The sequence below is a fragment of the Solanum pennellii genome, chromosome 9, assembly GCF_001406875.1.
Source record: "Solanum pennellii chromosome 9, SPENNV200".
NCBI lineage: Eukaryota > Viridiplantae > Streptophyta > Magnoliopsida > Solanales > Solanaceae > Solanum > Solanum pennellii.
Genome location: NC_028645.1, coordinates 5,481,353 through 5,507,729, shown reverse-complemented (window position 1 = coordinate 5,507,729; position 26,377 = coordinate 5,481,353). Strand labels below are relative to the sequence as shown.

Below are 26,377 nucleotides of genomic sequence, written 5' to 3'. Positions count from 1 at the left end.
TTTTTCAAATGGTGTCTTCCCACCAATAGCAGCAGATGGTAGACGATTAATGAGGTGGCACGCATATGTTATTGCCTCAGCCCAAAATTCTTTGCCCAAGCCAGCATTAGACAACATACATCGAACTTTCTCCAGCAAAGTTCGGTTCATGCGTTCTGCCACTCCATTCAGTTGTGGTGTATTTTTTACGGTGAAATGTCTAACGATGCCATTTTCCTCACAAATTTTCTGAAAAAGATCATTTTTGTATTCGCCACCATTGTCTGTGTGAATACACTTGATCTTTCTGCCACTTTGAGTTTCTATCATCTCCTTCCATTTGAGGAAAATTCCCAATACTTCATCTTTTATTTTCATCGTATACACCCACAATCTTCGAGAAATGTCATCAACAAAGGTTACAAAATAGTGTTTCCCACCTAATGAAGGTGTTTTGTAAGCACCCCAAATATCCGAATGAACATAATCCAAAATACCTTTAGTATTATGGATAGCTGTTCCAAATTTAATCCTTGTTTGCTTTCCTTTGATACAATGCTCACAAAACTCCAAATTACAAGTTTTTACTCCTTTTAGCAATCCTTGATCTGATAAAGTTTTTAAGGATTTCCCTCCAGCATGCCCCAAGCGCATATGCCACAGCTTGGTCATTTCTGTCTCCTTCTCGTCATTGGATGTTGTTGCCGCTGTCCCAATAACTGTACTACCTTGATAGTGGTACATGTTATTATTTTTTCGAATTTCCTTCATTACCACCAGTGCACCAGAGCATATTCTCATCACGCCATTATCTGCAATGACTTTGAACCCCTTTGATTCTAGGGCTCCTACAGAAATGAGATTTTCTTCAAATCTGGTACATATCGAACATCTATTAATGTTCTACTTAATCCATCATGGTTCCTTAATCGGATTGAACCAACACCATATGCGGTACGAGGATTATTGTTTGCAGTGTGAATAACTCCACATTCTCCTTCTTGTAAATCAATAAACCTGTCCCGATTGGGACACATATGATAACTACAAGCTGAATCCATCAATCATACATCAGATGATTTGGATGGATCTGTTGTAACTAGTGAGTAATCGGAATCATCACAATCAGCCACATTTGAATCCATGACAGCCTTCCCATTATTTGGTTTGGCTTTGCTATTCAACTTTGGGCAGTCTTTCTTCCAATGCCCTTTTTCTCGGCAAAAAGCACATTCATCTTTGCTGAGTGTCGATCTTGACTTGGATCTCCCTTTCTTCGTTCTCATATTATTTTGAGAACGACCTCTCACAACTAGTGCTTCTGCTTCTCCGCCTTTTTGTTTTTCTCTCTTTCTTTGTTCATAACTGTATAAGGCAGAACAAACTTCTTTGAGAGATACTTCATCATTCCCATGCAGTAGAGTCGTTTCAAGATGCTCAAACTCATCGGGAAGTGAACTTAACAACATTAAGGCCATATCTCCATCCGTAAAAGTCACGTCCATATTTCGCAAATCTGTCGCCAACTTATTAAAGCTGGTGATATGATCATTCATTGTGCTACCAGGAATATAAGTGAAGCGTAACAGTCTTCTTTTCATGTAAAGTTTATTTTGACTGTTTTTCTTCAAGAATTTCTCCTCCAATGAATTCCATAATTTATTTGCAGATGTTTCCTTCGTGTATGGATACTTTTGTTCTCTTGCAAGGTAAGATCGAATGGTACCGCAAGCAACACGGTTGATAATCTTCCAATCTTCTTCTCCTACACCGTCTGGTTTCTTTTCTTCAATGGCAATATCTAGCCCTTGTTGAAAAAGAACATCAAGGACCTCGCCTTGCCACATTCCGAAATGTCCTGACCCGTCAAAAATTTCAACTGCAAATTTCTCATTTGACACAATTCTTGTCATAAGCGAAGATGCCAATGATGACGTATTATTGACACTTGATATGGACTCATCATTTTCTTTGTCTCCCATTTTACTACAAATACTATTTACTAGCTAACAATGCAAAGACCAAAGTAAATCTTTTTCTGATGTGGAAGTTCAGACTATGCTGCAACCACAGAGCATACTTAGATAATACCTTGGCTCTGATACATTTTGTTGCGGAAGCCAAATATATAGAGAGTGATGGAATCACAACTGCTATATCTAAATGTAGCTAATAAATAGTAAATGAGACAACAACAAAATGAACACTAGGAATTAACGAGGTTCGGCAAACTTTTGTTTTCTTTTGCCTACTCCTCGGACACAACCAATCAATATTTATTTCACTCCAAAAGAGTACATGTGAAATACTACAAGAGAGAAAGGAGAACAAATGCCTTAGGAGATGTTAAGGCAAGTTAGAGGTGTGTTACAAATGAATTAGGAGCTACCTATTTATAGGAGTGAATTCTTCCTATTGATGTCATCCATGACATCACAATATGTCAAAATGTCAACATTTACCTTGTGAAATCAATTTATGGTTCACCTAAATTTCACCTACAAAAGTTGCTATCTTGACTTTTATACCTATGAAGAATTATCCTCCTAACTACCATATCTTCTCATTAATCCATTTTTGAATCTTGTCAAATTTAACACATTTGATGTTTCTACTCTCTATAGTAGACTGCAACAAAATGTGTCTAAATAGATGGATAGCAAGACAGTAGGCCACATGCCTATATCATAAGGTAAACTTGCCCAAACACCAGCACCCAAGGATTCCCGTACATGTCAAGATACTAAATATAAAAAGATTTCGAGGAAATGACATTTCATATATGCTCAGTTGTGGATTTTGAAATTTCGTTCATGAATTCGAAAAGGAAAAGTATAAACGTGTGAAAAAATAAATAAAAATATAATTTCAAGGAAGTAGTAACATGTAGTTTATAGGTAAAGAAAAATTTAGTAACATTACAAGAGACATTTTAGCTTAGTTTATAGGTGCAAAAAATTAATTCCGTTACAAGATACTGTTTAGCTGACTAAATAAAGAGAAGTTAAAAAAATTATCGTTTTTTTGTGTCCTATAGTCCACGGATTTTTGTGATACGTGATTTTGACTTGTTTTTTACCGAAAATTTTCACAGACATCTGTTACGACCTTATTAATGGCGTGAGTTGGTCCTGAGGGGTAAACGGGCGCATTTTCAAATTCAAATGAGCCTCAATGTGGAGAAGACTTAATTTTAGTTTTTCATGTGCTATAGTCCATGAATTTTCGGTGATAAGTGATTCTGACTTGTTTTTGGCCAAAAAATTTCATGGACACCGGTTACGACTTTATTAATGGCATGAGTTGGTCCCGAGGGGAAAATAGATATATTTTTAAGTTCAAACGAGTCTCAGTGCGGGAAACATTAAATTTATCATTTTTCGTGTGCTATAGTCCATAGATTTTTGGTGATACGTGATCCAGACTTTTTTGCCGAAATTTTTCATGGATGTCTATTACGACCTTATTAGTGGTGTGATTTGGTCCCGAGGAGAAAAATGACGCATTTTTAAGCTCTCCGTTAGAAACATCAAATTTATCATTTTTGTGTGCTATATTCCATAGATTTTTGGTGATACGTGATTTCAATTTTTTTTATTGAAATTTTTCATGGATGTCTGTTACGACCTTATTAATGGAGTAAGCTAGTCTCAAGGGGAAAATGGACGCATTTTTAAGTTTAAACGAGCCTTAGTACGGAAACACCAAATTTACCATTTTTCGTGTGATTATAGTCCATAGATTTTTGGTGATATGTGATCCCGGGCTTTTTTTGCAGGAACTTTCATGGATATCTGTTACGACCTTATAATGGTGTGTTTTTGTTCCGAAGTTCAAACAGACGCATTTTAAACTTCAAACGAGCTCGAGTGCATGAAAGACCAAATTTACCATTTTTTGTGTGTTGTATGCCACACGAAAAGATAATTATTTTTTGACTATTTATAAAATGTATTCATTACTTTTATCATATTAAGAAGAGATAAAAAAAATTCATTTTACACTCAACATTGACTGGGCTGTCAAGAAAAGGCATAAAATGCGATCGTCGAATGCGTTTTATGTGTAAAAATTCAGTCTCTTCTTATTTGTTGTTAAAATTTACTTTCTTACTCTTTTCGTTTAATTTTATTTGTCGACTACTTATAAAATATATTTAATTATTACTTTTATCATATTAAAAAAAATAATTATTTTTTCCATTTTATACTCAATTTTGACTGAGCTGTGAATGAAAGGCATAAAATGCATTCATCGAATGCGATTAATGTGTGAGTTTCAAACTCTTTTTATTTATTGTTCAAATCACTTTATTACATCTTCCGTTTAATTTTATATGACCACTATTTTAAAAAAATATTTATTACTTTTATTATATTAAGAAAACATAATTATTTTTTCCATTTTCTTATTATTATTTTTTGAGAATCTTTGTATCTCAATTGATTAGCCAGCTAAAATTTAACTTTATAGTTGAATGTTCGATTTTTTTCCACATTGTTAATCTCTCCCTTATTTTAGTCACTTTCTTAACGAGCATATATCAGCTCTAAATAACAAAATTGAGGGTATATCAGAGTCTTTTCCTTTGAAAATTTAATTTACTTAGCCGAATAACATAAAGATCAAACTCGAAATAAGATAATAACTCATATTTCTCCTTTTCTCTGTTAATAATGAACACAGGGAGTACCTTTTCATATTTATGACTAAAGATAAGCATAAAAATAAATACTTTATTATATTTACTTTTTAAAAAATTACTCCCTCCGATACTATTTTCTTGTTCACATTTCCTCTTTTAGTTATTCCCATTTACTTGTTCATTTTGACAAATCAAGAAAGGACAAAATTGAAACTTTAGCATGGGCTCACGAACGCACACCTTTGGCCAATTTGATTCGATGGGAGATAGATTTCCTATTATACCATCATTTAAACTTCTTGAAAATTTCCAAATTTTAATTCACCTTTTTTGAAACTATAATCAATAAGGATAAAATTGTAACTTCACTATATTAATTATTGTTATCTTAATATGTGTGTCATTTCTAAAATGAACAACTAAATAAGGACGGACGGAATATATTTTAGATCATTTATCTTTAGGTTGTTACTTGTTAGGGGAAGATTATTTGTTCCTATAGTAAAGTACCAAAGTTTGTACTTTGTTAGAAAGAAAACACATTCCTACTTCATCAAATATATATAATATTTGCATCACAAAAAACAACTTTATAAGATCATCAAGTTGCTAGCTTTACTAGCTAATTTCACTCATTAACAAAAAAATCTGAATGAATTAGCAGGGGTAGTTAAAACATGTCTAGAAGGCAATACAAACAGAATTTATCATAAATTGACTAGTTTTATACGAGCTGTTAGTTTATAACCACAAACATTTTACATGATCAGGACTCACAACCAGCAATATAAAAACTAATATTAGAACATATTTTGGTATAGCCACCAAGCCAAGTTGTTTTTTGTAGTTTGTAGCATTTTAGTGGTTCTCTTCTTTCTGTGTTATCAAGAAAGAGGTCAAGGCAAGTGTTAGAGCAGATGATGATCCGATTAAAGCCGTCTGCAGCAAGCACCACGCCTATCATAAAAATCATGTTGTTATATTTATTCGATACTATTTAAAGCAATGCAAGAATAATCATTTGTTGTATTTCTAACATCTGAAAATATCTCTTTACATGTCTTCCCTCCAAAACAACATTTAACATTGAAAAAACCGCTCTCGTTTGAGGAATTCATGTCATTTGAGCATTTGAAGTGCTTGTTAGAAACAGAATCATCTATAATCACTTTCGACTTTAAGCAATCTTCGGTACATGGATTTTTTGGATTTAAAAGTATTGACTTGCAATTTTCTGTATAAAGATAGTTAACACTAAGGTTTTCAACACTTTTGTATAAATTGTTCATACAAGGAAAAATCTTTGGCTTTGGTAGTTTTTTGTTGGTTAGTCTGATTATTGTTCCAATAGGAAAAAAGTGAGGAAACTGAATAATATATCCACAAAATCCTTGTTGGCTTCAGCAGCAATAACTCTCTTGTCTTAAAGCTTTAAGTGAACTTCAGATTCTTGATTATTAGCAGCCATCTTGAATGTTTTTTTGATTGAACAAAATGTTTTAACTTATGAATAATGGAAGTGGAAGATTTGTAGGAATATAAAAAGGTGTGTTTCTTATGATACAAGGAAAGAGTTTGATGCTAGTTGAGGTTTTCATTTCCATTTTCATTTATTTCGTGTTCGTTTTACTTGTCATGTTTTATTTTACACACCCCATTAATAGAAGGGAAAATGGTAAATATACCTCTAAACTATTGTAAGTATGCAAATATCTTTTGTCGTCGTACTTTTAAGGTATTGGTGCCTCCAGTGACGTAGCCAGAGCCACCCAAGATGACCAATTGGACACATTTCATCGAAAAATTAAGTTATATATACATATGTCAAATTCTACATTTAAAGGATATATATTTAAAGGTTGACATCCTTAATAAAAGTTATATCTTTGGCGCAATGGTAATGGACTAATGGGTGTCCAATTGAATGATGGAGTTTCGTGTTTGAACCCAAATATCACAATATTTTTTATTATTATTTGGACAACCACACATTATTTTTCTTGAACACTCTTAATAAAATTTCTTGCTCTGTCACTGGATACTCCTATCATTCAAAAACTAGAGCATATATGCTCTTTGCCTAGCGGAAGACTAAATAGAGACAAATGATGCAATTTTACATGTCGATTCGATATTTAATAAATATCGGTTCAGTGGATAAGATTATGACATGTGTATATCTGTTAGTATAAAGGGTATATATGCTCTAAATTTTGGACGGCAGGGGCACCAATGTCCCAAAAGTATAAGATAAAATATTTGCATACCATTTACAAAAATTTAAGTATATTTATCATTTTTCCATTAAAAGAAATATTCAAACAAACGGTGACATCAAAGTAAGGCATTTCTCTAGGAAGAAAAGAGAATTTGAGGATAAAATATAAAAGACAAGAGAGAAAAGAATCCAATATCTAATTAGACCATAGAATATTAGGGAAAAGAATAAAAATGTCCATTAAAGATGATGTATTTATTTGAGCATGTTATGAGACCATGTTTTATTCGAAGTAAAAGTCTTAATCCATGATATACTAGGGTATAGGTCATGATCATTGAGAGGTGTACTCATTACATATTTACAAAATTTATCATCTTGAAAATAATAACTATTACATATTCACAAAATTTATCATTTTGAAAGTAATAGCTATTAGAGTAAAATTTCAAAATTTCGTGACAATAATAATACAATCTGATTCACTAATTATGTTGGAGTTTATATCCTGCGTGTGTAAATACGTCATACTATATAGTTTTTTTCTTCTCTTCTTTTTCTTAATTTTTTTTTTTATATATGTAAGTATTATACAAGTTTATACAAAGTTATACCTCATTAATATACATGTACTACACATGTGAAGTTCAAAACAATTTTAACAATTTTTTTTGGGCAAATAACATAAATAATATACTTTTAGGGCTAAATGATCATTTGTCCCTTATAAGTTTCTAATGACCAAAATTCCTCAAAAATATACAAAAATATGGATACATAATAGGGCTGATACAATAAAAAAGTGGCGGATACATTATATATTTTTTGTCATATTTGTGTATCCGTCTCGTTTTTTGTCACATTTTTGTATCCGTCTCATTTTTATCACATTTTTGTATCCGCCTCATTTTTTATCATATTTTTGTGTACGCCTCATTTTTACATTTTTGTATCCGTCTCATGTTTTGTCAAATTTTTGTATCCGCCTCATTTTATGTCACATTTTTGTATTCGCCTCATTTGACTTAAAAATGAGGGATTTTAGGTATTTTTAAAACTAATAGGGGATAAGGATAATAAGTGAACTTAAGGGAGGGATTTTTGTCATTTCTCACCTTTAAATTCTCTTATTACCATTATCCCTTATTAGTTTTACAAATCCCAAAATTTCTTATTTTTGAGAATCAGATTAATGTATCAGCCATCAGATTAATGTATCTCGTGCATCATATTAATGTATTTCGCACATCAAATTAGTATATCAGTAATAAAATGTACATAAGATTAGTATATCATGCATAAAATATAATGTATTGTATTATTATATCAATTAAGAGATTTCTGTAACTATAAACTTGTAAGGGACAAATGGTAATGATGTGTGTCCTTTGTCCTATTATTAATCGCGGAGATGAAGATCGCAAATTCTTAATTAATGACAAAAAAACTTTTTTTTTTCTTTCTTATAAGAAATGGACTATTGTGTTTAGGCTAAAAATCTACAATGTAAAACTTGAGTTCTAATTTTACAGTATAGATTTAGACTAAATTGACATTTACAAAGTCTTCTACATATGAAATTGGCTGAATCCCTACGGCCTCGTGCCAGCAATGCTCTAGACCCCACACCCACAGCAAATGGCGTGTGAGAAGATAATCTCCTACATATCTTACAGTATGACTATGTACTTTCTTCTTCATTAAGGCACAAATTGGTTTTTATATCATGTGGATAGAGGGATGATGTTAAAATCTACTATTTGAACTGTGATCTGAGTCTTAAATTTGTTGGGAGCAATGGAGCAGCCACTGTTGATAGGTTAGACATTTTTTCTATCATCATTAAAGCTTAAAGCTTGAATCTTTTATGTCAGTTTTTATACCCTATTCTTGATTTACAATCTTTCCAATTTTATATAGCTAAATTGCTTAAAGATTGAATTTTTACTGTTGATTTGTATACCCTTTTGTTGCTTATACCATTATATGCATAGCCTAGTTGCTTAAAGCTTGAATCTTTTCTGTCAATTTTTATGCCCCTTTCTTGGTCTGCCCTTTTTGCATATCTTGTATTCTGAAGCTTGAATCTTTTTATGAATGTTTTATACCCTTTTATTGTTTTTCCCATTTTTGCACAGAATCATTGGTTAAAGCTTGAATCCTTTCTCTAAATATTTTATACCCTTTTATTACTAGTCCAATTTTATATAAATGGTTCGAGATGTAGAAATAGCCTCTTGTGTAGAAATATAGGGTGCGGCTGCATATAGAGCCTTGTGGTCTGGCCCTTCTTGGACCCTGCACATCGCGGGAGCTTTAGTGCATTGTGCTGCCTTTTTCCATTGCTTGAGACCTGAATCTTTCTGTGTTCGTTAACCCTCTTCTTGCTTTTCCTTTTATCTTTTCTGAAAAACTCCTATACCCTTTCATTACTAGTTCAATTTTGCACAAATGGTTAGCCTCTTCCAGAATTAATACTGTGTATAGATCCTTGTGCTCTGGCCCTTTCTGGACCCTGCATGCTTTAGCACACCGGACTGCCTGTTTTCATTGCATAAAGCTTGAATCTTTTCTGTTTAACCCACTTCTTGCTTTGCCCTTTTTGCATCCTTAATTGCTTTAAGTGGGAATCTTTTTTTTTTTCAATTCTTTCTAGCTTTTACCTTTTTGCATAGCTTAATTTTGTGTTTGATGTGACTTCCAAAAAGCAGGGAACGTAGCTAGTGAAACAGGTCAAAGAGGGAGTGAGAAATGGGGTTCTTATGAGTATGTGGGAAGGGCTGGCTCTGTGATTCCCACGACTTCCTTGGCTGGATCAGAAGTCAGCGTTGATGAGATTCGGTCTGCTGCTTCTATGTCAGTTCCTTACTCTCCTTCTCTCCATGCCCCCTTGATCAGCTCTCCTCAATCCCAATCCCAGCCACAGTTTTATGGTAAGTTCCCTACTAACTCATCAATTCATACCGGCTTATTCTATTTTGAGTTCTATATACTACATCCTTTTTATATCATATGGTAGTGTTTGACTGTACACAATTTTTTTAATAAAGAAAGAGAACTTTTGGCATATGGAAAGTACACTTAGAGCTAGTAGTAGAGCAGTATGCCGTTAAGGTTGAAATAAGAAGTTTAAAATTAAAGAATTTCCAAATATAAAAAGGTGTTGTTCTTTTTGTAACACAGTTAGAAGGAATACGTAACATATAAAATGAAACAGATGGAGTAACTCTTATATTTTGCTGAGCAATAAGGGTTCTTAACCGTTGCTTTTAGCTTGGTGCTATTACAAGTTTACTTGATTTATCATAATGTACACACTTTTAAATTGTTTTCTAGCTTAGGGACTTTCCGATTTATTAAGCATACCCCACTTATTTGGTATTGAGGCGTAGTTGTTGTTGTGTTTGTACAAACCCATACCCATATGGTGCTTCCTTATTCATGGTTGCCTGCTGGTTAGTAGTTAATACCAGAACTGTCTGGCCTTATGATTTGCATTAAGTTTTACCGCCATAGTTCTTGTGAATTTTCTGAATATAATTAAGCTATCTGTTTAAATTTTTATCTGATTTTAGCTGATGATAGGATGTTGGTACCTTTTACTTTCCTTTTGTTTTTCATTGGTAAAGCTCATAACTGTGATTAGATCACTTGCACGGTGCAAGTGGTTTCTTTGCTCTAGAGTATGCATATGACTTCCCTGCAGCGTTGTCACTATGTCTTATTTGTAACATCATGTTTATCTCTTGTTGCAGAACAAGGGATTGTTTATCAGGGTGGGTACTACGGAGATGCAAGTGGGACTACTGGTGATCAACGGAGGTAATTACACCACATTCTTCTTAACACTGGTCTTTCTTGGGTTACATAGGCTATATCTTTTGAACTTATTACTCGTTAATGGCTGCACAAGTTTCCTCTCCTGCCGACTTCAGGAAACCAATTAGAGTTCTGAAACAAGTAATGAGAAATACAAGGAATTATAATATTTGAGTTACAATATAAAGATGATTTCCAATATTTTTCTTCATAGTTACTGTAGTTTTATGCATGCGTTTATTCTTTTTTGTCTCCTTGATTTTGCTTTATGGTTTTTGCAACAGCATTTTGATTAACTCAATTTTTCGGCAGGCAAGTGCTAGACGAGGTAGAAGTACGAGAGTTGCTTATAGATCATGTTGGCCATCGCTGCTGTTGGGGAAGTCGTCCAGCTCGGACCTGGAAGATTCATGCAATTGAAGACTGCAATGTCTATGTGGGAACTCTGGAAACTTTCACGGAAGAGAGAGATACAGTTATAGAGAAGGAGCTGTACTCCGGTGGCAGCATTGAAGGAAAGGACAAGGGACCTGAAACAGGAATATGGGAGCTAGATTTAAGGTCTGAGTTTCCTGTTTTATTTGTACCTTACAAGGAATCAAGGCTGAGAATTCCTCATTCAGAAACTATTGAGAAATGTTCAGGTAATAGACATGGTTCGTGGCATAGTCTTAATAGAATAACAAAATAATCACCTAAAAAAAGTATATAGCTCTATCTCGTGTTACTATTGTACTGTCTATCTAATCTTTAACATTTTTCCTTCCGTGATTTTTGCTTATGTTATTTGCTTCACAGGTTGTGATGGTCGAGGCAATACAGTTTGTCCTACTTGCAATACAGATCAAGATCCAGGGTTCTACAAGGAGGGTCAAATGACTCAGTGTACGACTTGCTATGGAAGGGGTCTAATTGCTCATAAGGATGGATCTGATACAATGTGAGCTTTTGACTGAGAGTTAACTGTTGCACAAGTTTTTGGTGTTTTATGATCTATATAGATGAAACTCTTACCCTATTTCTCATCTAAATTTCCTTCTCCTTCATGGTTTCTGTTGGTGGAATTTCTGGTAACAAATGCAAATCCTTGTGTTGTCCGACTGATGTAAGCGATTCACCGAAAGAATTCCCCCCCCCCCCCTCTTTTGCAGATGCCTGAATTGTAAAGGTAATGGAAAACTTCCTTGTGTGACTTGTGAATCTCGTGGCCTCATCAAATGCCAAACATGCCAAGGTGGTGGTTCTCTTTTGACACAGAAAGTAGCTGTTGTTAGATGGTAATTCATCTTTACTTTTGATTTATTATTACTCAAATCTTCATTGAAAACTAAAATCAAGGAAATCATGATGCTGTCAAGTGACGTTTTACTCGTACAAATTACCTAGTCTTTTGATATTATGCTGTGTAAATAAGCTAATTTGGCTGTCTTAGGCAGAAACACACTAATCAATCAGTGTAAACTACTGAAACGTTTAAGAGAAGTTTTGTGGTTTCGGGTCGTGATTAATTAGGAACTCTGTATTTCTTTTGTTCGCCTCGTTCGTACCCTGCTTCTTGTCTAGAGAAAATAAAAACAATTGCCGGGCAGAATACGCACATGAACTGATACTCATTTCAATTAGAATACAGACCCCAAATGTAATCCTTTTGTGGTATCATAATAGTCCAGTCCAGAACTGCTATCTGTAAACTACTTGTCTAGTTTGACGTAACTGTATGCCTTGAAACATGAATGACAGACTACGGTCATCGTTATAGCAAACAGTATCTCATCCATATGATTTGAGGTATAGTGTAGTATCTTTTGGTGTATAAGACGTAAATGTACTCTTTGTCCATCTAGTTTTTACCAACATGGCCGAAGTGTATACTACCTATACACTTTGGTTAAAGTACGGACTACCTTAACACTGTGTACATATTTTGTAAACTAGATGACCCAAAGGCATTCGATGTAATTTTCCTGTAGTATAAAGTGCAAATTTACTTCTTATTGCAGGAGGACGCGTTCAACCAGGAAAGTTAATGCTACAAGCGGAGCAGCTTCTGTTCCAGACGACGTGTTTCACAGAGCAAAGGGAGTTCAGTTGTGCAATAACCAAGCTTACCAGTGCACGCCAGCCTACTTTGCTGATTCGTATTTCCTGAACAAGTTCTCTTCTGAGGTAATTGCAGAGAGGCCTTCTGTACCTACTACTGCAAGGATCATATGCGAGCGCCACATCATCTCAGTTGTCCCAGTGACTCGCGTGACTATGACTGATCGTAACCGCTCCTTCAGCTTCTATGTTATTGGAAATGACAGAGAGGTTTATATGAAAGACTACTATCCTTCTAGGTTTTGTTGGGGCCTTTGCCCTTGCCTGGAATGGTTGAAGTTATAGTTCAAAAACTGGATTTGTTGTTGTCATCATTGGTATGAGTTTGTCCCAAGTGTTCAAGGGGACAAAATGTTGGTTTTTGTGTAGAATAATATGCTTTATGATTTGCACTGTTCCCAAATAAAAGAAAAAGAAGTTGTCTTCCTATCAATAATTGTCATGATGGGAAATCCTAGTAGCTCATTTCGTTGGTTGTCTATCAGCTTTTACACCGTTGGTGATTATTGGTTGGTTAGATATCTTTCATCACGTTAGTTATTATCGGTTGACCGGTTAGCTGAACTTTAATCTCATTTTTGAGTTGAACTTTTATCTCATTAGTTAAGGTTCGATTCTCCATCTTGTAATCCTCTTTTCTATTACCCTTTGTAGCTACCCTGTTTTATTTTATTTTTTAAAAATTAATATAATGTCATAATTGTTTTTTTTTTCTTAATGGAGTAAGTATAGAATTTTTCTTAATGTAAGTATTGAGCCCCATGTGCTGGAAGCGTCTACTAATAATAATTCTCCCAATGAGCTGGCCCTAATAATTGTTAAGTCTCCCACATGTGTGGGGATGAGTCATTTAGTCTCGTTAAACTAGTGTTTGAGGTTGAGTTTAGACGAGTCTTTCAATCCTCGGCAAGCATGACGAGAGTTATTTGGTCTCTTTGTATATTGACTGGAGCGATAATCCCTTTATGCTGATTTTAGAAATTGAATTAGTTGCAATAATCAACATTTATTTTAATTAATAATCAACATGTTGATAACGAGCTTATAGCTAATACAACTAATAATATCTATAAAGCCACGTTGTAGTTGAACTTCTATGAATTATTTATTTGATTTATTAAAAAATCATGACAGGTGTATTAAATTTTGATGGAGGGAAGTTGAGATTTTTAATTTATGAGTTAAGTCAATCTTTTCGTCTAAAAAGTCCGTACCTAATCTTAGATGTTAATTCAGAGATTTTAAGCATGCAGAAATTAGTCTTAGATATTTAATTTTGAGTCTCCTTAAATATGGATTGGAGCACCTTTGTACGAAGTACCTTACTCTTAATGCGAGACTTTGAGGCGCAAATTCAAAACTAGTCAAGCTTTAATGTGGATACAGAATACTGAGTAAAAAATAAAATTAAAAAATTATCTCTTCAAAAAAAGAATTTCTTCCCAAAGGAGAAAAATTACGACAATAATATTATATGTGTAATTTTATAAGTAAGGCTTGGAAAGATGGTATGTATGTAACTTTATTATATTCCTATCTTTTGAAGGTAAATGTGTTATTCTCGATAAGAAAATAATAACAACAACAAATATTATGATAACTAAAATAAAGAAAACAACAGATAGTAAAAATGAAGAACAAGACAATAGAAGATTAACTGTCTACTAACCTTCTGCTCTAATCATCAACCTCCATATCCATCTATCTAAAATCATATCCTCGATAAACTATAAATATATCATTTCTACTCCATTAATCACTTTATTCTAATATTTCTTCGATATACCCTCGCCTCTAAAAAAAAAAAAAATTACATTACCTTACCCATATTTATCAAATCACAAAGCTACCAAACTTGGTCACATGTTACTTAACAAAAACATGAAATGGTGCACTAATTATACAAGCCCCACAAAAATTAAATATGTGAATATCTTTAGGTTTTAGAACTTGCTAGGAATATTACAAGAAAGTCACTTGCAAATAATAAAATTAAGCAGCCCTGCAACTTTGACATAACTTCACGTGTTAATAATACTCCTCCCACCCAATTTACACAGAATATATGTTTATATTATTTAATTTATTAAATCAAAAATTAATTATTCTTTTACATTTTATCCCTACAATTAATATAACCTTTGAAAGTTAAAATAAATTTTGAAAGATTGAAAGAGGCTATTTAATGTGAATGAAAATAATATTAATCAATTTATTAATGAATTTTTAATTATTATATAAAGTAAAAAATAATCATTTAATATGAAACGAAAGAAATAATATTTTTTTTTATATAGCCAAACTTACAAAGCAAACAAACTCATTGAAACTCGACAACCTTAGGTTCACTGTTGACCAAGATTTGCAAAGTCAAGAAAGTCATCATCAAAATAAATATTTAATTCAAGATAAGACAAATTATCTTACAAGTACTTTGAATATAGTTCCAATATTTATTCTTTTCAATATAAATATTCAATTTTGTTGAATAATTATAACTTACCTTTACTAATTTTTTTTGTTTAGCTTGTTTTATTACCTTTCTCCCAAGTATCCCTATATATACCCTTTAGCTATTCATTTTACTCCTTGCATCACACCAATTTTTTCTCTCTTTCTTTCTTTGTGTTTTTAGTCTAAAATTATTTCTTTTCTTCTCTCTGTTATTAAAGAAAAAAGTAATAAGAGGGAGAAAATAAAGTTCACATCCAACCATGCTTTCCCTTTCATCTATACAATCTAACAATATTCAATCTCAATCATGTTCGTCGCTACTCTTCAATCATCATCACCAGCATCACCACCATTCAATTATTTCAACTCGGTTTCATCACCACCGCCTACTCTTCCCTCTCCGTGCCCAAAATAGCGACTCAACTACATCCACCACCAACAACAACTATGTCGATCTTGATGATAATCTAACCAGACTTGATAAATTTTCAAAATCATTAAGTCTTTCAAATATCGAAGAAAATACATCGTTAAATCCCCTCTTATGTTCCAATAACAAGCTCAAAATAGCTATCATAGGCTTTGGAAACTTTGGACAATTTATTGCCAAATCCTTTATCAAACAAGGCCATGTTGTATTAGCTCATTCACGTAGTGATTATTCCCTCATAGCACAATCCCTTGATGTCCACTTCTTTCAAGATCCTAATGACTTATGTGAACAACATCCTGACATTATATTACTTTGCACATCCATTAATTCACTCGAAAACGTCATTCGTTCTCTTCCCATCCAAAAGCTTAAACGTAACACACTTTTCGTAGACGTATTATCAGTCAAAGAATTCCCAAAAAACATTTTTCTTCAATCACTACCAAAAGAATTTGATATTTTGTGTACTCATCCTATGTTTGGTCCAACAAGTGGTAAAGACAATTGGAAAGGACTACCATTTATGTATGACAAAGTTAGAATTGGACAAGAAGAGTCAAGAATTAAAAGAGTCAACAATTTTATCAACATTTTTGTAAGAGAAGGTTGTAGAATGGTTGAAATGAGTTGTAGTGAACATGACAAGTATGCTGCTGGATCACAATTCATTACACATACTATTGGAAGAATGTTACAAAGACTTGGGACACAAACAACTCCTATAAACACAAAAGGATATGAAAGTTTGTTGAATTTGATGGAGAATACAACTAGTGATAGTTTTGATTTATATTGTGGTTTGTTTATGTATAACAATAATTCAATGGAGGTGTTAGAGAAATTAGATGCAGCATTGGATAGTTTGAAAAGGGAATTATTTGGACAAGTTCTTCAAAAGTTGGAGAAAAGAGTGGAAAAGGGAAGTAGGTTAGCTTTACCTACTCCTAATTTTAGTAAGAAAATTGAAAAATTGAAAGTTGAGAGGAAGGAACTAGAGGCACTTTCTTGATACTAGCCGTGCCTGAACTCAGACCGGATCAGACTCTTCTTTGTTTGAGCTGCTCCCAGACACGCAGGTCGAAGATCTCACTTGTCCTGGACAAGTACGCAGAGTGGTTGATTAGTGTAATAATTTTTATTTTTTCTAATAAAACAACAAAGATTTGTAATTTTGTATAATAAGAGTTGATATATTGTACTCTCTGTTCAAATAACACGTTTTCTTTTTAGTCTGTTCTGCAAATAAATCTTATCTTTTTATAATTATTAATAACTAAAAAATTACCATTTATGAAATGATTTATAGCAATATATAAACATCTAAAATTTATTTTAGATCATAATTATAATTAGAGCCTCTGCTCTACATCTCACTATATCTCTATAATATTTTGCTAGATAATATAAATGTTATTGAAATAATATTTTCTCACTTCTTTTATCATACAGTAGAAAATAAGTGACTAAGAAAATAATTTCTATGAATAATATTTATTTCTCATACCAATCATGAAATAAAAGAAAGAGAAAAGTGAATTGAAGTGAAATAATATACTATTTACCAAACTTGGTTATAGGGACAGAGCTAAGATTTTCAATAAGGTAATTAAAATCTGTAAAAATAGAAATATAAAATAGTCGAAGAGAGTACAACATCTATTATATACATATAAAATTATTTTAATCATATATAAGTATTATAATTTTTTGCCAAAAAAAATTTAAATGAACCAATTTATACAAAATAGTTTCACCCCTACTGGATCACATTACTTAAATATGAAATATAATATTCATAAATTTTGGAACTTGCTAGGAATATGACACGACAGCCACATGTAAATAAAAATAATTTAGCAGCCTTGGAATTTGACATAACATCGTGCTAATAAGGTTTTATCTATTTTAATTTGTTTATTTAACTTTAATTTGATATAAAAAAATAAAAGTAAATATTTAGAGGGAGTTGTAATTTTTTAATTTTTTGTCTTTTTGCTATACATAAAGTTTCAAAGCAAACAAAATAACATTGAGAACCACCAACCATAAGTTGACCAAGACGTTGAAGTAAGCAAATTGTCTTCATTAAAATAAAGATATAATTTAATTAAAGACAATTTATCTTACGAATGCTTTGAATAAACTCAATCGTCTTCGTTACTATTCTTCAACTACCATCTACATAGGTTTATAATTCAGCTATTTGAATTGATATCGTCACCTTGACATCTTAGTAGGATGATTCACTGGAGATGCAGTGTGCTCTATTCACGTGTCCAATATGACAATTAAACGACCACCAACAATAGTAAGTGTTGTTTCAATATACTTCAAATTTTGATGACGGTCTAATTAGACTTCACAAAGTTTCACCCTCAAAAATCGAAGAGAAAACGTCATTCATCTCCTCACAAGTTCCAACAAGCGCAAAATAGCTATTAACAACAGAGGATAATCTAGAATTTTGAAATGTATTGTCCAACTTATAATCTTTTCACGCGTATTTCTTATGGGATTGAACCTCAAGCTTACTGGATTATTATACGTTTAACTAAGATTACATTACATCGTCTTAATTTTGAGTGTATCGCCAAACGACCTTCTCAAATGCGGAGACCACCTTATTATGAAAAAATTGAGGAGAACTGAGTGGGGGTGGTGAGCGGAAGGTAAAAATGTAAAAATTGGCCCACAAATTCAAGTGTCAAAAATTGAATGGAGCCCTCACATAATTATTGTTGGTTGTGCCTCTACCAATCTTAAAAAATTTCTCATATTCCACTTAAAAATAATTAATTACTCTCCATAGCAATAGTTTGATAATTACAATTGTAGCGACATGTTATATGGAGGATAGAGGCAAGCGAGACTGGGAGATAGAGTGGGAGAAAGTTGAATTGTATATGTGTACTGGTTAGATAATTGTATATTATATATATGCAATTGTATATGGCAAGACAGATTGGGAGAGGGAGGAGAGAGGCGAGCGAGATAGGGCAGAGAGTGAGAGAGAGGTGACTTGTATATATATATAATTGTATATAACTGTATATTATACATATACATTTGTATAATAGCAAGCGAGATTGGGAGAGGGAGGAGAGAGGCGAGTGAGTGAGGGCAGAGAGTGGGAGAGAGGTGAATTGTATATGTATATAGGCTAAAAAGTTGTATGTTAAACATATTTATTTGTATATTCTGGCGAATTATACATATACAAACATGACTAATTATACAAACTTGAAGTCAGTTCACGTAATTAATGTATAATGTTAGCCGCAAGTGATAATTATAACAAACTATAGCTATGATGGGTAATTAAATAGTATAAGTTTGCTTATCCGGGTAATTTTCCCTATCATAAATCACCCTCCATACCTAGTGAAATCATCAATACACATTAACCTAAAATGTTTTCAAATCGGAAATGGACCAGCTATTTGGGCCTGCCTTACAAATGTGAAATGGGCCAACTATTTGGGCCTAATTATACCGAAACAAGTTAATTCTGAAGAGGGATCTGTACCAGGCAAGGCACACTATAAAAATATTTAGAACTAACTTATAGAAATACACACCTTTTGTTTCAGTTATTTTCATTATCCCCTATTATTTTTAGAAATTTCTAAAATTTCTTTTTTATTAATGTATCTGGTTGCATATTAATGTATTCGAGCTACATATTATGTATCGAGCTAGTTTTTAACATATCCGAGCTATATATTGATATATCCGAGTCAGTTTTAAATGTATCCGAGCTACATATTATGTATCAAGCTAGTTTTTAACATATCCAAGCTATATATTAATATATCCGAGTCAGTTTTTAATGTATTAGAGCTACATATTAGTGTATCCAAGACAGTATTTAATGTATTATCTTTAATGATTGTATCCAACTTCTTAAATTCTTAAGGGATTTATGTAATTAGAAACTTATTAAATTGTAATTTCATATTAAAATAATAGACTTTATATAATTTACGCATATTTTTTTTTGGCAATTTGAGCTGATAAACTTAAATAGCTTTATAGCCAAACTTGGCTTTTATCCAAATTTTATTTCATATCAAATAGTTAATAAGATAAAGGTATCATTAGTGTCTTAAAAAAACTTTACAGGGCACATCAAAAGAACACTATCGGTCGTTTGATAGAATATATAAGAATAGTGATAAATGTGATTCATAATTTTTCAAAAAATAAAAATTAAAGATCACATCAAACTAGAAAACAATCTATGTGAATACTTGATTTTATGTTGCACTATGAAAGCACATTGTTCCGATCCCATCACATGTATTTTAATTAATAAAAAGTTATCTATACTTCATATTTATATCAATTTATCATGATCAAGAGAAGTATATCGTTTCCACAAGTGATACACTATTACCCGGGAGATGAGAATGTATTTTGTGTATAAACCTTACTCTTCATATAATAATTAAAATTTCTTATTTTAATACCCATAATAGTGTATTGATATATAATATAATAACTATATTTCTAAGATTGTGATGGTTTCAGTATTTACATCAACCTAATAAATACATAACATACTATATATCTTTAAATTTTGTTTTAATTACTAAATTATAATTAATTAACTAATATACATTTAACTTATATAATGGTAGAATAATAATAAATTAGTAGGATCAGAAAAATTGTTTCAATACTAGGAAAAGTACTCCTAAATATATGATAATTGTGTTTGACGTGTTAGCGTTCTGTTAAGTGTGCGAACTAATTTTCACTTCAATAAGAAAAAAAAAGAAGGAAAAATGTATAAGGACCCTCCTCTGGTCCTAGCGTGTGTTGACATTTTTTCAAACTAGTGTCAGAACAGGGGATAATAAAACTTTAACATAGTATAAGTATATATTTGAAATTTCGAACAAAAATTAGGGGATTTATACATTCCCCGCCCAAAAAAGAACTTATATAAAGGTGTATGATTCTCATAATAAGGTGCGGCTTTTTAAAAAAGAAGTTGTAGTAGTACATATTAATTTATATTTTGAAACATTTAAATTTTCAATTTATAAGACACTTAATATCGCTTTATAATCATTTCTATCATGTAAAAATACAAATACAAATTAATTGAATTGTGTTATTTCTTTTCTTTATTCTCTGCATTTATATATTCTCACAAACTATTTTAATAAATTTTCCCTTTTGTACTTTGGGAATTTTTTCCAACTAGACCATGATCTTTCTTTTTCTTTTTTTCATAATTTCAGCTTAAAAGATTCACGAGTAATTGATTCATTTTTGTTAGAGAGCGATTTATTTTTAATATTTGAGATTTTTTGGCTTGAATTTAAATTTTATTGGGTTCAAATATAAAATATCGAACACTGAAAGTTTTTTTTTTTTATTATACTTTGTCTTATACTCCATATATCTAACTAATATTATTCCTTGTACACAAAAATATAAATAAAAATACTTTTGCAGATTTTATGGCTTTACACCAATTTTTTTCCCTGGCAAAGATGCCTTTTCTGCTGTTTCTCTCATAGCCAATGAAAAAAAAAGTTGCCTATAATACTAGTGGAGAATCAAAATGATTTTTTTTACAATTAAAATGAACAAAAATGAAAAAAAAAATGGTTATATTTAAGATAATTTTTTTAAATAGTCAGTTGCATTTGTTACGGCTAAGTTTTATCTTACAAAAAATTTAATTCAGAAACAAGAAAGGTGATTATTTATAGTGATAGTATTGTTTATCAATCATCATGGGTCTCAATCAATAATTCCAAGGGTTAATAAGAGAACATAATGTAATTATTGATTTATTAAAATACTTAATTTGTTATTGTAGTTATAATATATATTTGATTTATTAAAATACTCAATTTGTTAATTATATATATATTACGAGTTTAATAGTTTAGTTATATATAGCATGAGTCTATTGTTTTGTTCATTTAACTATTTATAACCCTATGATTAATGAAATTTGAGAGACAAAATTTTCAATTATATTTTAAACGTTCTGTAGTTTGCATTTTTTTAATTCAAACTTGGTTAAGTGCCAAAAAAATAAAATTTGATGAGATTGTTCTTTCTTTAAACGGGATCTGATATAAATTTAAATTAATCAGCTGAGCAAATTTTGAAAAAATAATGAGTAACCCTTCATCAAATATTAAGAAATTATACTTTCTCTGTCTCTATTTAGTTGTCCACTTTAGAAATGACACACATATTAAGATAGCAATAATTAGTATAGTGAAGTTATAATTTTACTCTTAGTAATTATGATTTCAAAAATGATGAATTAAAACTTAAAAATTTTCAAGAAGTTTAAATGGGTATAATAGAAAAAAAATTTATCCTTTATTGTTTTGTCAAAATAGACAAATAAATAGAAACAACTAAAAAGGAAAATATGGACGAGACAGAGAAAGTATCATAGAGATCTTCCTGCCTAAATTCAGCAGACAAAAGAAAATCCCAAAAAATACTAATTGAGATACCATATCATAAAATATAAGAATAAAATCAATATTTAATTTAAATTCTTCATAATTGCTCTACTTAGTTTTATTTGTGGAGTCCCATTACACTTAAAAAAAAATTGGTCTTCATTCACATCACTTGGGAATTATTTATGGTCCTACAAGTAATTAGGAGAACAAAAATACTATACTACCTATGTGATTATGCTAATATTTGGACATGTGTGCTTCAAATAATTGTAAAGTACCAAGTCTTACTCCTATAGAATTAAAAAAATCCTTATATATTATTCATAAAAATTAGATATTTTCGGCAAAATAGTACTCACAAGTCAACAATTGAAAGGTTGGCTCGATTTAGGTCGGTTATATATTATTTAAAATTAAAATCAAATTAATTTAATTGATTATTAAATTATTTAAAATTAAATAAATTTGAATTTGATTGGACTCAATTATTCGATTACTCACCATAATACATTTAGTCTCTCATAATACATTCATATTGAGCAACTAGTATCTTTATCTTCTTGTTTGCCAGCTTACTTTATCAATAATTAGTTTACTCATATACATAGAAAATTAATTTTAAAAATATATGTAATTGATTTTTGATTGGGTTAGGTTATTTCTTTGAAATCTTTTTTAGATAAAATTAAAATCAAATAAAATATCATCAATTTTTAGAAATATAAAACCAAATCAAATAAAAATCGATTTGGTTTATCTTTGAATCGATCTTTTACCAAATAATGAGCTCCCCTATTCACGAGTCGCAACTAGGGGTTATCACTTATCACCACCATTTGAGTAAAAATAGATCCAAATCAAAAAATATTAAATAACATATGAATAACAAACATCTAATTTAAACATTAAAAAACACAATTCAGATTTAATCGAAACTTCAACCTGTACGCCAAACAACGAATATAAAATCAAAACATAATTAGGTACCGACTCGATGAGTAAACGCGTGGGCCAAGAACAATTGAAGAAAAATTTCATTAGTTCCATCACCATCGCAAATGTTGACTAATCAATGAATGACATGTGGACATAATTTGAAGGAGAAAAATAATATAGGTCAACAAATTATAATATTTTTTTCATTCCCAACTTATAAATATAATTTAATTAATACTAAAATTATCCTTATAAAATGTATATTCTTATAAATTTTCTGTCCAATAAGTGAAAGTATTGACAGTGTCATTAAATATTAAAAAATATTATTTTTCTTGAATCGATTAAAAAAAATTATATCGCATAAATTTAAATAAAAAGTATATTATATAAAACATTTGAGCTGCAAGGTGTCACACGGTTTCATGAATTATCACACCCTCCAAAATTTTCTTTTAGCCGACATTCCACAAAAATTTATATTTTTATAATATACTTTTCTATGTCTCCTTGAAATTTCTTCCAATCTAATTTTTTTTGTTGATAAATTTTTAAATTTATTATTTTTGAGTAGCAGCAAAATGATTGAAAGAACTTTTTAAATGTATAAATATACTATTAGAAGATTTCAAATTTAAATCAGTATAAATATATTTTAAAAATGTCTTGTCAAAAATATTTATGATGATTTTTTTCATCGAATATCCTTAAGAATGAGCCAATTGATATGGAAATATATCAAATTCAGTAAGATAAAACGAAGCCATCTCCTTAAATTTGGTAATGTAGGAAAAAACAATAAAAATTAAAATAAAACAACATTGAAAATTAAAATTATAACCTTGTAATTTGGCTTATTATAAATCATATAAAACAAGTAAGAAAAGTCTAACCGTTGTATTGATTGATTAATTAGCAGCTTTTGATGTTAATGATAAGCTTAATTATTATTATTACAACGAATATAAAATTCCTTTATGGAGTTAACTATATTGTATACGGTGCATTTGTTGCAGTATGTAATGATTAATTATAATTAAATAGTGACCTATATCATAATGCTGATCACAAGTCATCATAATTATTAATTAATAAAATTTTTAGTATATGGTGCTTTTAATGTCGTAGGTAGAATTAAAGTAAAATAAAATAGTGGCACTTTATCATAGTGCTCGAAATTCAACACAAATACTAAAATATTTTACCCATTAATTGTAACAACTTCATCAAGTTAACGTTAGATAATAAACGTATATAATTAATCTTCGTTTATTGTAAATAATAAAAATAAATGGTAATTAAACCATATATAATTGTTTTTAATTATACATTTTTCAACCTCTTCTTTTATTTTAATAGTAATCATGTGTATTTGTCGTATAATACAGTTTTTGATAAATATATTATTTGAATATGTTATATTATTTTTTATCGTTACATACGTACGTAATTTATGTCATACATTACAATAACAATTTGAATAATAAATCTACAAAAATGTAAAGTATTAGAGCTACTATAAAACATAAAGTACAGAATAAGTAAAATTATTAAATAATAAGTAAGAGAGAAATATTAAGATAACAACGCGATCACACTAAATCAATAGTTACACTTGAAACTTTTTTCATCGCATAACAATGAATTTAAAAGATACGATACAATACAATAAAATTTAAATAACAGTCAAAACAAATATGATATTTAAATTAACAATAAAATATTATAGAACAGATAAAAACCATCCAAACAATGTGTTAAACAATTGTGATTAATTAGTTATAATTCAGTTGATAACTTGCTAACCTTAACATATTATTAGTGGAATGTTTATAAGTAACTATATTAACCAAATAAAGCAACAAAAAAACGTCTTAACCATATAATTAATTCTATGCTTTGGTGATGTTTTTGTACGTTTGGAGTGGTAATGTTTAATAATCTAAATTTGATTTTCTTTACCAAAAATGTTTTTAGATTTTATCTCCAAATGTTATTTTTTCCCCCAATAATTATTAGTATAATGCAACATTCGAAGAGTCTTTTTTCAATATTATTATAAATAGATGTTTACCCTTTTTTATCTTTGATTAATTTGTATTTCGTAAACGCAAAATAGGGAATTAAAGAGATACTAGAATATATTTTACCATTTAAAGGTTATAATCACTAAAAAGTATACGTAAGTGAGAAGAATTGTTGCCTCAATATTTACCCTATGGAAATATATATAAAATAGGAATACCATAAAATATGATTTGAAACAGAAATTTTAGGATAAATATTCGTGAGAACAATTTTTTTTTCTTTTGATTTTTCTCACATAAACATTTTTTGTAATTCAAAAATCATTAGTAGCGTATTATGTTTAAATATAATATGATATTTGATGAAAAGGCATATTTCGAAAGAGAATAGTGTGGTATTATGAAAAATAAATGTTATCAAATCAAATTTAAAGAGTCGTTTTCAAAATTGTAACCCTGCTATGAAGAAACGAATTCTTACTTTCCAAACATTTTGAGAAATATTTTTCAATATAATTATATCTTTAGATTTTTTTATCAAATATACTATAAATAATTGGATTAATTTATGAGTGCAAAACTAAAGTTCCTTAGTCAAATATGTATTATTGGTCATTATTTATGTGTGAAATCAAATAAGTGTTCACTTTTCGTGTATCCAACGATGTGTCATAAGTTCTCTATTTCTTTATGTAGCCATAAATTGCTCCATAATTTAATTTAAAAAATGCAAACTTACTCATTCATTTTCCTTAATTTGGAGATCAGATGAGTGATATAATTTATGTGAGTTTCCACTATACGTTAATTAAATTTAAAATTTTGGTTATTACTAAAGTAATTTATTTTCTTAGCTTCTTTGTAAAGTATTTTAGGGCGGAGAAAAATGTGTACATTCAGTCTTACTCTTGTTTCATGAAAGAAAATAAAAAGAAAGAGTCACTACTAAAAGGTCGTTATTTTCCTTTTCAATAGCTATTTTCATCGAGATTTTAATTAAATCTATGGCCAAAAGAAAAATTATACACCTCATATAAAAATTTTCTACTATTTTAGAGAGATTTTACTTTTCATAAATAGAAAAATCACATTCTATAACATAAATTTATCTTTGATCACGCGAAAAATAATTTTTATTTCTAATAGTGAAAATAAACTTGAAAGTGATATATACGTAACCTTATAAATTTCTTCTCCCAGCTCCAAAAATAAAAAAAGGAATAAATAAACAATAATAACAATAATGTTATTATGTAGCAATTTATTACTCCCTCCGTAAGACGTTTACAAAATATAATCATTATATGTATTTCTCTACTA

General features: G+C 30.4%; 2 protein-coding genes across 3 annotated transcripts; both read left to right on the top strand.

Annotated features, from left to right (window-relative positions):
* Positions 1 to 8,433: 8,433 nt before the first annotated feature.
* Positions 8,434 to 13,382, top strand: LOC107031586 (protein SSUH2 homolog). Of its 2 annotated transcripts, none has more exons than XM_015233009.2 (7): positions 8,434 to 8,661; positions 9,551 to 9,775; positions 10,598 to 10,664; positions 10,974 to 11,305; positions 11,460 to 11,601; positions 11,813 to 11,938; positions 12,662 to 13,382. In XM_015233009.2, exons 1-7 carry the CDS (start codon positions 8,640 to 8,642, stop codon positions 13,044 to 13,046), a joined length of 1,299 nt encoding a protein of 432 aa, XP_015088495.1. In that variant the 5' UTR covers positions 8,434 to 8,639; the 3' UTR covers positions 13,047 to 13,382. The 2 variants fall into 2 exon arrangements, with proteins under 2 accessions (XP_015088495.1, XP_015088496.1); XM_015233010.2 differs by having other exon boundaries at positions 8,435 to 8,661; positions 9,554 to 9,775.
* A 2,093-nt stretch (positions 13,383 to 15,475) lies between these two features.
* LOC107030600 (arogenate dehydrogenase 2, chloroplastic-like) lies at positions 15,476 to 16,657 on the top strand. Its single transcript, NM_001323460.1, is given in 1 exon segment — positions 15,476 to 16,657. A coding segment is annotated over 1 exon segment (1,182 nt).
* The last annotated feature ends 9,720 nt before the right edge of the window (positions 16,658 to 26,377 follow it).